This window comes from Uranotaenia lowii, chromosome 1 (assembly GCF_029784155.1).
Source record: "Uranotaenia lowii strain MFRU-FL chromosome 1, ASM2978415v1, whole genome shotgun sequence".
NCBI classification, from domain to species: Eukaryota; Metazoa; Arthropoda; class Insecta; order Diptera; family Culicidae; genus Uranotaenia; species Uranotaenia lowii.
The window spans coordinates 103,791,868-103,803,945 of NC_073691.1; the positions used below are offsets into that span (position 1 = coordinate 103,791,868).

The 12,078-nt window shown below is 37.4% G+C and overlaps 2 protein-coding genes and 1 long non-coding RNA gene across 4 annotated transcripts; 2 read left to right on the top strand and 1 right to left on the bottom strand.

Moving 5' to 3' along the window:
- Window positions 1-345: 345 nt before the first annotated feature.
- LOC129752176 (uncharacterized) lies at window positions 346-6,503 on the top strand. Of its 2 annotated transcripts, XM_055747968.1 has the most exons (3): window positions 346-1,131; window positions 6,193-6,360; window positions 6,415-6,503. In XM_055747968.1, the coding sequence occupies exons 1-2, from the start codon at window positions 684-686 to the stop codon at window positions 6,267-6,269; spliced, it is 525 nt and encodes a 174-aa protein (XP_055603943.1). In that variant the 5' UTR covers window positions 346-683; the 3' UTR covers window positions 6,270-6,360; window positions 6,415-6,503. The 2 variants fall into 2 exon arrangements, with proteins under 2 accessions (XP_055603943.1, XP_055603949.1); XM_055747974.1 differs by lacking the exons at window positions 6,193-6,360; window positions 6,415-6,503 and adding an exon at window positions 1,240-1,634.
- A 659-nt stretch (window positions 6,504-7,162) lies between these two features.
- On the top strand, window positions 7,163-8,187 carry LOC129737720 (uncharacterized). The gene is made up of 3 exons (XM_055728878.1): window positions 7,163-7,171; window positions 7,460-7,907; window positions 8,015-8,187. The coding sequence occupies exons 1-3, from the start codon at window positions 7,163-7,165 to the stop codon at window positions 8,089-8,091; spliced, it is 534 nt and encodes a 177-aa protein (XP_055584853.1). The 3' UTR covers window positions 8,092-8,187.
- A 2,593-nt stretch (window positions 8,188-10,780) lies between these two features.
- LOC129752209 (uncharacterized) lies at window positions 10,781-11,735 on the bottom strand. The gene is made up of 3 exons (XR_008738859.1): window positions 11,617-11,735; window positions 11,312-11,563; window positions 10,781-11,252 (listed from the first exon to the last, which is right to left on the bottom strand). It is a non-coding gene; the product is annotated as an uncharacterized LOC129752209 (long non-coding RNA).
- Window positions 11,736-12,078: the final 343 nt, after the last annotated feature.

Here is a 12,078-nt window from a genome sequence, read left to right on the forward strand (position 1 = left end):
CAAAATAACCATAACGGTTACAGCTTGATGATCTCAAAACGTTTTGCACAATTGGTTCTTGAACCTTAACCGAACTGTTTGTACGACAGTTCTTCCATACAAGTGTTTTAACAGTTTTTAACAATTACATAACCTAACGACATATTAAAAATACTGTGAATTTGAAATTCACGTTTCAACTAATGCATTTCACAGCTCGAATAATCGTTTGGTAAACGTTTTTTTACGCTTCATCAAATCGTCGTTTGACTATTTAAGAAATCGTGTGGTTACAATCCTCATCTATGCGGGTGTTGTGTTACATTCGATTTTTACTGTAACGTTTTATTTGATATGATATCAGCGATATTGGCAACTTTGTTTAAAAACCCATCCCCACGCAGAGAAAAATGAGCGTGAATGAAGATTCACCCATTCAAACGCAAAAATAACAAGCGTGTATTAAAAAATACTCTGAGGGGAGTAAAATCAGCTAACCGTGGGAGAAGCTGTCACCGCAATTTCCGGGGAATTTTTCGAGGCGAGAGCGCGCGAGTAAGGTGCGGTGCAGCATCACGATCAGTTTTTTGTCTGGACCAGGAAAAAGGGTCCCTTCGTGTGTGCAGTTCCGGTATTTAAAAAAAACGCGAGTTTTCACCCAAACACTTCCGACCGATTCTTTAACTTTAATCCCCGATGAAGAGATGTCCGTCATCAAGGAGACGATGGAACTGAGGACGGCCGCTATCAAGAGCGGAGTTAGCACCGATGGCTCTTTGGTCCGTTCAAAGTTGACCAACCGGTTGGTGTGGCGAAACCGCGAGGTGGACGAGAACGACATCGGCTCCTCATACCTGAGCATGATGGGTGGTATTGGTGATGGCGGTCTCGCGATGGTCAACCCGGAACCCGTTCCGATTCCGGAGAAAGACGTTCGATTCTCGGCGCGCTCCAGAGCAGCGAAATGCCGGAACTCGTCGAACCAGCAGCAAAGCAACAACAACAACAGCAACAACATCCCGCACGGCAAGATCGTGCGTTGCACGACAACAACATCCGACCCGCGACAACATCTGCCATGGGAAGTGCTGCACCAACAGCAGGAAAACAACAACATCGGGCGCTATCCTGGCGTGGCTGGGAAATCCCAATGTAAGTACACGCACATGGGCGGGGAAGTGTGGGTTTTAATCAAACTGTTGCCCCAATGTAAACTCTACCAAACTTAATGATAAATATTTTATTTCGGGCTACCAAAAGCCACAAACCCATTATAATAGTGCGACCGCGAGGATTGAGAAACCAGAATCTGCAACTCTATGTTCCCGTTCGGCTGAATAATTATGGGGCTAACAGCGCTCTTATAGGCATCCTAAAAACCTTCAACCGTTTTTCGGAGTACTTTGACTTCGGCGTTCCCAGAAATGTTTTCCGTAGAAAAATATTGGACAAGTCAAGATTTACTTAGATGTTCTTAGATTTTATGTCAATTTATATATGTAACCTATAATTAAGTTATCATTAGGATCTAAATTTGATCCGTTGATTTTTATACAATAAACAACAAAATGATAAGACACAAGACACAACGCGGAACGGAGGCACCGGCGATGAAGATGAGCTCCGGGGCCCAAAGGGCCAGTTTGAGGCCATATTTGCGGGTTTCTGTAAAGAAAAAATAAAGTTATTACTTATTGTAGTAGAAAATTTATGTTTTTCAAAATAACTTACTGCTTTAAGTCCCGATTTATCGTGAGTTTTCCCGGCGCGGCGTATTCTTTTTCTTTTTCTTCACTTTTATTTGACAGATTTTGGCAGCGGTGCCAAACATTCTGGTTTTTTATGTTCGCGCTATATTTTTTTTTAACAACTTTGAATTTTATAGTTTTAGGTGGTTTTAGTATGAAAATTGCTGTGAAAATATAGGAGTTTTATTTATTTCAGCCTGAGATTCTACTGGCTTTGAATTTGAAATTAGAATCAATTTCACCGACATCAGTTTAAATACTGTTTGTTATTAATTGAGTGAACAGAAAAATCTAATAAAAACATTTTCATAAATGAATGCTTATTTTCTTCATGTTAAATCATCTGGCATCTCTAACCATCATTTCAGTCATTTTTTGACGTGAGTAAGGCAGAAGGCATGAACGCTTAGGATAACGGTTTGAGATCAATTTTACGATTCTGATAAATTTGAAATAAATCGTTCGTATTATTCATTCACCTTTTCAGATACCGTCACTTTTATACATGAACGTTCATGTTTCGTTCTTATCGTTGTCGAAGTAAAGTTCAGTATTATAGCTACGTTTACTGAGATAATCACCTTTTCTGGGTCCGTAGATGTATCGTATGGACTGTTTGTGATACAGTTTTTTACTATGCGGGAACTTATCCTTAACGTTACACTTACCGATAAGTTTGAATCGGAATGCAAAACTAATCGAGAGCAAATTTGTTAATGATGAGTATGAGTACAGTACACTGGTTGATGAAAATCTCCTTCACGGGTGTTTTCATCGGCAAGTTCTAAGGCCGATGACATAGTGAATACGATGCGATGCGATGCGGTGAATGCGGTTCAATGCGGTGAACCACATTTGATGAAAATGTATGTGAATCGCTTAAACCTGACATACTCAACGCGGCGAAGGAGATATCAATTTGTTCCGCCGCTCGAGTTCGCATAGGCTGCGTCCGTAAATTTTCCGCCAATTCGCATCGCATCGCATTCACTATGTCATCGGCCTAACGAAAGATAACGATTTTTTTATTCCCTGCGTATAGGTCACCTTAATGTAAGAGGACTGGAACATAACATAGACGGCGTTAAACTGATTCTAGAAAAAACCCAATACCATTTTTTTTGCTGTGACCGAAACTAAATTGAAGCAATCGTCCCCCTCTGGACCTTTGAGAATCCCATCATACGATTTTATAAAGCACTCTCTGCCTGCAGAGAGAGGCCGTAGAAGCAGAACATGTGGCGGAGTCGGCTTATATGTGAAAAAAGGATTGAAAGCGTCTCCAGTTCTTAAATCGGAATTCGATCCCAACCTTCCTATTGCATCAAGAATAGAATTCCTCGTAGTACGTGCTCAAATCAATACCATCCAGATCGGAGTAGTAGTTTTCTATAACCCATCGAGCTGCAATCAACATTTCGGCAAATGCTACGAAGAGCTACTTTTGAAGACAGCAGATTTTGGCTTTGATCGTCTCTACATTGCAGGAGATTTTAACATCAATGTCGAATCACTCCAGCCTTCCACCAATCTGTCTGCTCTAAATCGGATCAATTCGTGCTTCAACCTTACTATACTTCCGACAGAACCCACCAGAGTGACTGACACTTCTTCAACCACCATCGACTTGCTAATAACTGATACGCCACAACATGTCTTCAAATCGAAGACAATCGTTTGCACTGTCTCCGATCACAATATAGATCTTCTGTCAGACATTAGAATGCCGCAACTCGTGCCGCAAGTGATACGTGTGAGAAACTTCCATAACATCGACCAGTCCCGGCTCCAAGCAGACTTTGAAATGTTAGATTTGGCTCCAATAATAGCTGCACCTGATCCGGATACCAAAACTTCGTCATTAGCCTCCTATCTTCAAGCACTTTTGGATCGTCACGCACCGGAAAGAACCATGGTTGTTCGCGACAAGCGTATAACGAGAGCCCCGACACACTTCCGTTTCGTTAGCGGATGGCTTAAGCGCCACTTCCTTACGGAAGACCACCCACCTAGTCTTGGTTTGCCCAGCTGAATGAGACTCGGACGTGAGTTCCTTTTTTGGTTCCCTATTTTGGGAAAGAAGCAGAAGGGTCTCTGAAAAGGGATCCGTACTTCGGCTTCGAATTCGAATCCGCCCCGAAAACGAGAACAGCCCGCAAAATCACGGAAAGGGGGATTATTCGTTGTTCGCTAAAAAGTTGAACTAGAGAAGTCTGAAAACTAACGGACGAATTCCCACCCTCTTAACTTGATCAGGAATGAGAAAAGACCAGGTTGGATTCGCAGCCAATCACCGCAGTAAACGAATAAAAAGCAACAACGAATAACCTGTGACCCCCTTCCCAATGCCCCAATTATGTCATCATCCCTCTAGTGTTTCCGGTCCAAAATACCTGAGACGATTTAGTTAGGTACATTCATTGGATCCTTTTTATTTCGGACTCTACTGTCGTGTGTTCGTTTACAATATTGTGTGTCTGTTTCGATTTTCTGCTGTTAGTGCTGGTGGAGACGCTTGGTTTTTCATTCCTTTACGGTGCGCTCGATCGTCGAAATTTTCCCCATACAAATGGTTTGAATTTTCTTTGCGGGGGTGGAAATAGGCTACTTTTCCGGCTCGCCAGTCCAAATTGCATCGATTGCGCGTAAAATTATCGTCATAGGACGAAGTTTGCAAATTGCAACTTAAGCGGCTATAGTTGCATGCCGTTCATAAAAAATGTACATGTACATGAGCGAACCATCGCTAATAAACAAAGTTGGCCATAGGTGAGTACTCACGTTATTTCCTTATACTCACGGGGGTTTTTGGTTTCCCCGGTTCTGCTGCCAAGTGCGATGAACCTACGATGAGCTCTCCAGGCAGGTGTGCTGGTGACGAGCTATCGATGAAAATGATGAATCCATATGATTATGGCTGAACGCGTGGTTGGATCTAATGTGATCCCATGCGTTCAGCAAAACTTTTTGCCGAGGTCTCCCAGCTTCCACAGCTGGTCGAAGATTTCGTCGTATTGCAAATTTCTGCGGGGGCGACGCGATCGCTGCTGAACGAAATTCTGTCAGGAATATTCGTTTCCAAAAAAGGGAAAGTCCCGCTGAATTACCTGTAGCACTTCTGCGCGCGAGCTCCAGGAATGACGTTTCGTCCCGGTGGTTTGCAGATGGCTTTAGAAGTTTTCGGGTGCCTTGGCGTGTTACTGGTTCGTCACGGTGCGACCAACGGTCGATGTAGCGGCTGCTGGAGGAAGCTGTAGTGGGTTTCTCGAACCTGTCGCAAGAAACAAACGGGGTTTCACGAGTCGTTCGGCGAACTAGCGTTTCACACCTTACCTGACTGAGTCAGCACTTTTCATACGCTTTTTAGCACTACACTTCCCTGCGCTATTTTAACTTTAACTGCGAGCTAAGCGGAAAACACAAAAAGGGCTAATTAATAACCAGAACACTGGTTCACGGATCACAGGTGGAAAAAATTATCACGCGAATTTTACGATCTTCACCCAACTGAACTTCAAGATTAAGTGGTTCAGGAAGTCGCATTTGAAAACAGCCTTCTTGATCTACACTCAGGCAAATTCTTATTATAATTTTCATAAGATGCGTCTTATGAACCGCTTTTTAGAGTGTAAAATTGTTTTTCATAAGAGTCTTATGAAATTCTTTCAGTTTTCATAATAATATCGTATGAAAAATAGAAGAAACGGCATTGTGAAAAAATAATGAACACATTCACTCATTCTATCAGTAATTTTGCCATCGTCGCGTCGTACGGAGTTATTGAGTTTTTTTTTTTGATAGTTAGAAGTGATTTTCTAAATGGTAAGTTTGAGTAATAGTTTATTTTTTATGACGCTGAAAATTTGTGAATTAAAATACTTTTTCATTCACTTACTTTTCAGAAAATCACCGGCAAAATGCACAAGGTCAAAGGACCGGATGAGGAAGAAGAATGGTGTTGGATGGAACCGGGTGATTATGTGCGTATGTGTGTGACCATGGTATAGTTTCGATCAAATATGCCGAAAAAATAAAATAAAAGTTTTATCTATCAAATTTCTTGAACTATTTTCATTAAACATGACATTTCCTTTTATAAGGATGGTAAAGTGTCGTTAATAAAACTTAAAAAAAAATGACATTTCCTGTTTTCATAAGACTCTCTTATGAAAAACAACAAAAGCTCATTGGAGAAGGTGTTCATCTGAAGAATTCATTCGCGTCGTAAGACAATCTTATGAATTTCAATGATTTCTCTTATGGCGCCACTTCATAAGAGAATCTTATGGCATACTTAATAGTATTTTTCTGAGTGTAGTTCAACTTCGTACCGGAACTACCCGATACGAAGACCTAATCGAGAAGTTAAACAAACAACTCTCTTTTCCGCGATTTTACAATGCAGCCTTGTCTTCCCCTTCCAAACCCGAGTCCAAATACCAAACTTTTTCCCTTCCAAACCTAGGTGCACAAAGGCATCCCGAAAGAGGTCATTCACCTGGCGCACATCAAGCTTGCAGTCGGTGGTCATCTGGAAGATGACTCTCTAAACCAGGGGTGAGCAACCTTTTGAAGCAACGGGCCACTTTTAATTTAAAATTCTTTCGGCGGGCCGCATTAACATAAAATTAAGGTAAAATTAAGGTAATGTCGTGAGACGGAATACTATGTAAATAAATAAAATAAGGTAATAATAGTTTGCAGTGCTTTACGTAATGTTTTTAAACGGCAAATATTGACAAACAACTTAAAAGGGATAAATAGAACGAATTAATGTACTTGCATAAACATTTTTTAGATTAAAGGTGATTAAACCAGCCGAAATTTAATAGGTTTATTACCAAATCATGATAATTTTTCAATTATTCAAATGTTTTAATAGATTTGAAATGTTTAGCGAATATTCTTTTTTACAAAAAGGAAACATCATTTACTTCCCTTTTATTTATTGAAAACGTAAAATTTTGAAAGCCTTTCTACACGGAGAAAAAAGACGACAGTTGTTACAATTATTTCAGCTTGTTATACCAATAATCGAAATGCAGTTGATTTTTTCGCATTCAACTACTTATATATAATAGATTCAACGACAAACTTCTAATTGTTCTTACGCAATCAACTATCAATATAATGCATTCAACTGTATGATTTATTTTATGCATTCAACTATAAATACAATAGATTCAACAATAAGCTGCTAATTGACCTTATGCAAACAACTATGAATATAATAGATTCAACTGTAATGGTATAATTGTTTCAATTGTAATGGTATAATTGATTCAACTGTAGATATGATAGATTTAACTACAATTGTATAACTGATTTTAGGCATTCAACTATAAATATAATAGATTCAAATGTAGCGGTATAATTTATTTAACTGTAAATATGATAGATTCAACTGTAGTGGTATAATTGATTCAATTGCAAATATGATAGATGTAAGTACAATTGTATAATTGATTTTAGGCACTCAACAATAAATATTATTCCAATTATTTGATTTTTTTGCATTCAACTATATAAGCAAAATAGATTCAACTACAAACAAAAATTGGCAAATTTTTATTTAAAATTTTTTTAATCATCGAGATTTTAACAAACATTTTAACTTCCGTGTTTATGCGTGTGTACATTTGGCAAAAAAAAAAATAAAAACGGAAAACAATTAGCGATTTCGTCGAAGGAAAAAACTAATTCCTGTACGGTTGCTAGTATTTCGCCAGCAGTCCAGCAGTGGTAAAAAGAACAACCGGTTTTCCTCAAAACGGTTCCTGGCGGCGATCAATGGTGGAAGTGCTGTTGCTGGAGTCCCGCAAGCAATTCCTGGAATCGCACCGGTCAATGCGCTTTTCAGCAAACCAAAAAGCCGTTTCCTGTACTTGTTCCTGTCTGCGGTCGTAGTGCTGATGCTCGACCAGAAGTTCCTGACATCTTTCTTAGCCGCTATTCGGCTGCCGGCAAAACTGTTTCCGGCATCGAAATCGATAAGAGAACCGATGGGGGAACGCAAGTCTTCCATATTTTCCTCAATAACAGCGGCTTTAGTGCCTGTGGCGTGCATCCTGGGAAATTCATTTTCATCGGAAAAAAACGACGAAGGCCCGATGGGAAGACGAAACTCACCGGCCGAGCTGCGAAATGCTAAGAATTCCCATAGGAAACTCAAAAGAATTGGTAAGTTTTTCTTGCCATTTTGAAAAGCATTTTGTTCTAAAAAAAAAGTTTTTGCTTTAAGCATCGAAATAACGAAAAATGTATGTACTGTGTGTTTGTTCTTCCAGGGAATTTTTTCCAAAGTGTTCCAAAGCTGAATCTACAACAGCGGAAGGCTATGCTTGCTGTTGGTTCGGAAAATTAGCGGCAGATTAGCGGCTGGAAGAAAGAATTGCTTTGAACAAGCTGTGGTAACCTACGCAACACAAAATACCGATCATCATGTCCTTTTACGAAATGGTAAGTTCCACAAATGATTTAACTTCCAATTATAATTATAAATTTGTATGCTTCATTTGATTAGATGTTATAGGCTATTAATTTCATTTTCTGACCTCCTCTCCCAGGTCAATTTCCAGCGGATGCAGCAGCTTACCAATGTTTTAAATGGAATCCTCAGGACGCCTTCAGTTAACAGCGGTACGGTACCAATCAGCAGAAGCTTGAAAGGATAACAATCTGTTAGGCAGACCTATAAGAACAGCATGAATTGGACAGGTAATCAAAATTTAACGACAGCACCGGGTTGGATAATATTTGTGATTTTAAAATTTCAGGATCGTGGCGGCTTCAAAGAATCACACAGGCTGATCCGAAACCGATGGCCAACTTTAAGCTGCTGGACGAAACTAAAATATAATTCGAAATATCGAAAGTATTGGAATTGGTTGTGAGAATGTGATTTTTTTAAATAAAGTATAAGAATGAAACAAAATGGAAAAAGCTTATTAGGAAAATAGAAGAATAAAATTAAATATATGAGGAGAATCTAAAATATATATAGTTGAGCTCATTTATTGAATCATAGGAATAAAATTGAATCTATAATATTTATTGTAGAATCAATCATATTGTTCTAGTTGAATCTATCATATTTACAATTGAATCAATTATACCATTACAATTGAATCTACTATATTCATAGTTGATTGCGTAAGGTCAATCAGCAATTTGTAGTTGAATTTATTATATTTATAGTTGAGTGCACAAAATCAATCATACAGCTATATTTGAATGTATCATCTTTATATTTGAGCACACAAAATCAATCAGATTATCTATTATATCTATAGTTCAAAGTTTAATATTTATAGTTAGCCGAGAATTAATCAGAAATATGATTGAATATAAGTGGGTTATTGTTGAATATACTATACTTTATTCTCCGTGTATGGTTTGTATCTTTTTGATCCGTTTTCTGAGAAAAACTCTTTTTTGTTCGAACTGATGCGATGGTATTTTTCGCCATCACTTCCATTTAATAGTTTCATCACGTTTCATGCAGCTTAACCAAAGCGATTTTTTTTGCCCATTTTCAAAAAGTTTTCTCACAATTCATTCAAATTTTGTCGTAAAGCCTCAATTTTTTTTTAAACGGTGATTTTTTTAATCATTGCATTGAGACGTTGAGCAAGGTCATGAACAATTCATAATTTCACAAATTTTTAATCAGATTTGTTACTGTTACTGTTACTGTTTTCAGTGTACTGTTCACATTTTTGATTCGATTTTTTTTACAGATTTCATAAATTTTATTAATTCAATTAAGATACCTCTGGCATAGGCTTTCTAAGGCTGAATCAAGCAAATTGTATGGCTTTGGTAATGTGGATTGCTTATTTTGAAGTAAAATTAATCATTTAAATCAATGTTTGACATAGTTTGCCTATGAAATTTCTTTAAATAGCATCACACATACACAGCAAGAAAAAATCGTGTAAATTTAGATCGAAAACGATGCACGAAAACGGAACATCAATTTTGATATAAAATTCTACCACGGTGTATTTTTCTCAACAATGTAATTTTTGAGGCGTGTAAATTTAGATCGAAAACAATGCACGAAAACGGATGACATAAACCGTCGTGTAAAAATACACAATGATGTAAATTTCAAAACATACAGTGAGGGGCAAAATAAAGTGTCCAAACTATTTTTTTTCAATTTCTTTTATTTTTCTGGTTAAAATTCAACGAAAACACATAGTAATCATTTTTAAAATATTGTTTATTATGTTCTTTTCAATTTTTGTTAATGTTGCGCTGGAAAAAAAAAGAAAGTTTTTCTGATAGATAAAAAACAGTTAGTATTCCAAAAAAACAGGGGCAAAATAAAGTGTCCAGATCAGTACAGCTTCAAAAAATTCAAACTGAAGGCAAACAGGAACGATTTAATAATGGGTATGGCCTCCTTCAGCCTTCAACACCTCCTACAAGTGCTTCGGTACACACTTAGAAAAATCCGTGTATTTTTACATGCAAGAGCATGGGTAGAAGGGAATCGGGTATTTACATGTAATGATACAGCTCATCATATGCAATGGAACAGCTTATCGCATGTAATACTACTAGATACAAAGTTAGAAAACATCCGCGTAACTTTACATGTCAAAGCATGGGTAGAAAAGAATCGCGTATTTACTTGTAATGACACTGGACAAAAAATGTAATTATACTTGAAATGTATGAATACCTTTTATGCGTTTTCAGAGAAGCGCATGTCGAGTTTGTTTATATGAAATTTACATTTTCAGCCTCAATTCACATGCAAATCAATTTGAAGTCATTTTTGGAACCGTCAACCCAGATAGATGAGTGCAACAACAACAACAACCGTGAAACCGCGAAAAATAGGATTCTGAAAAAAAAACATTCAACTGACCTTTGTGACTTTCATTAAAAATAGTTCAGGCTCAGCATTCGAGACACCATACAATGGATTGAAGGATTCATCATCGAATAAAAAACTGCATTTAAACATAAACATCCAATTTATTTAACGTGGTTAATTTTCTTTTTCAAACATCATTTCATCACTTAACATGCATTGAAATTAAAAATTAATTCTACATTATTCAGATTCTCAATAGTTTATTTTTTCTTTTCGTTGACGACGTTCTTTTTTCATGATTATTTATAGTCAATAGGACGTGCAAAGGGAACGGTAAAATAAGTGGATGAATTAACAAGATAAAGGGTTTTCATTCATGCAAAATTATTACTCAATGGACCAAAAATACATTCTCAATTGTATTAAAAGTTGAAAGAAAAAAATCATGAACATCCACAAAAATAACACAAATAAAAAAATTAAAATCAAAACACTCACAAGAAGGGACTAAGAATAAGTAGTACTGCTGTCCCCAACTGAGCCAGTAGACATTCCGGTGGCAAACTGTATTTTGAACAGAAAAATGCCGGCGCTTTACCGTATCAATAATAAACTCAATAAGCCGTTCACGATGGATGCGTATCTTCCGGTCTTCGGTAATCATATTCCAGATGGTAGATAGATTCGGAATAAACCTATTGAGAAAATCGAAATATTAGTTGTTTAAATATGAGATTAGTTGTAGTACACTTACTGCTGTTTAAATTGTTGTCTTCTATGGTTTGCGGATCAGAAAAAGGGCCGAACAATGACGGCCTCCATGACTGCGGGAATTTAAGTCCTGGATGTATCTTTCGAGCATAACCAATTCACAGCAAGTGAGTTCGGGATCAACCACCAACCCTCTGATTTCACCACCGCCGTTGAGCATACCACTGGCACTTATGATAAAACTCATTCTCGAACTGGCCACCGGGGAGTACACAATCTAATGAAATGAGTTTTTCTGCAAATAGAAGAACAATTAAAACAAATTCAAGTGAACACTTTAAAACTCACTTTTGCCGATGTCCGCGAGTTCGAGCCCAAGAGTAAACATCGAACACAGTTGTACCGGATAGTTTTTCAATAACGATCCGCCAACTGCAACGTTGATAAAGTCGCGAATGCCATAAAGATGGTAAAACGACTATAATCGAAAAAAAAAAAAAAAAGAAAACTTTAAAACTCACCGAAAACAAAACCTCGACTAGTTAGCTATCGAAACACCTCCCGGTTATCAGCACAGCACTAGTACCTATATGTATTCCAAAATAGCTTTATTTTATCTAGCTAAACACTTTGTTTTTCTTTCCAATGTTATTTGGTCGATTTCTTTTTTTCTTTTTTCTCTGCATTTTAAACCAGGTAGGTTTATTCCATTTATAGCGTTTATAGTCATCTTAAATCTTCTCGAATCATTATATACCACAGGGATGCAAAGTGCCACAGATTTTCAAATTTTAACAAAAGTTTTTTTTT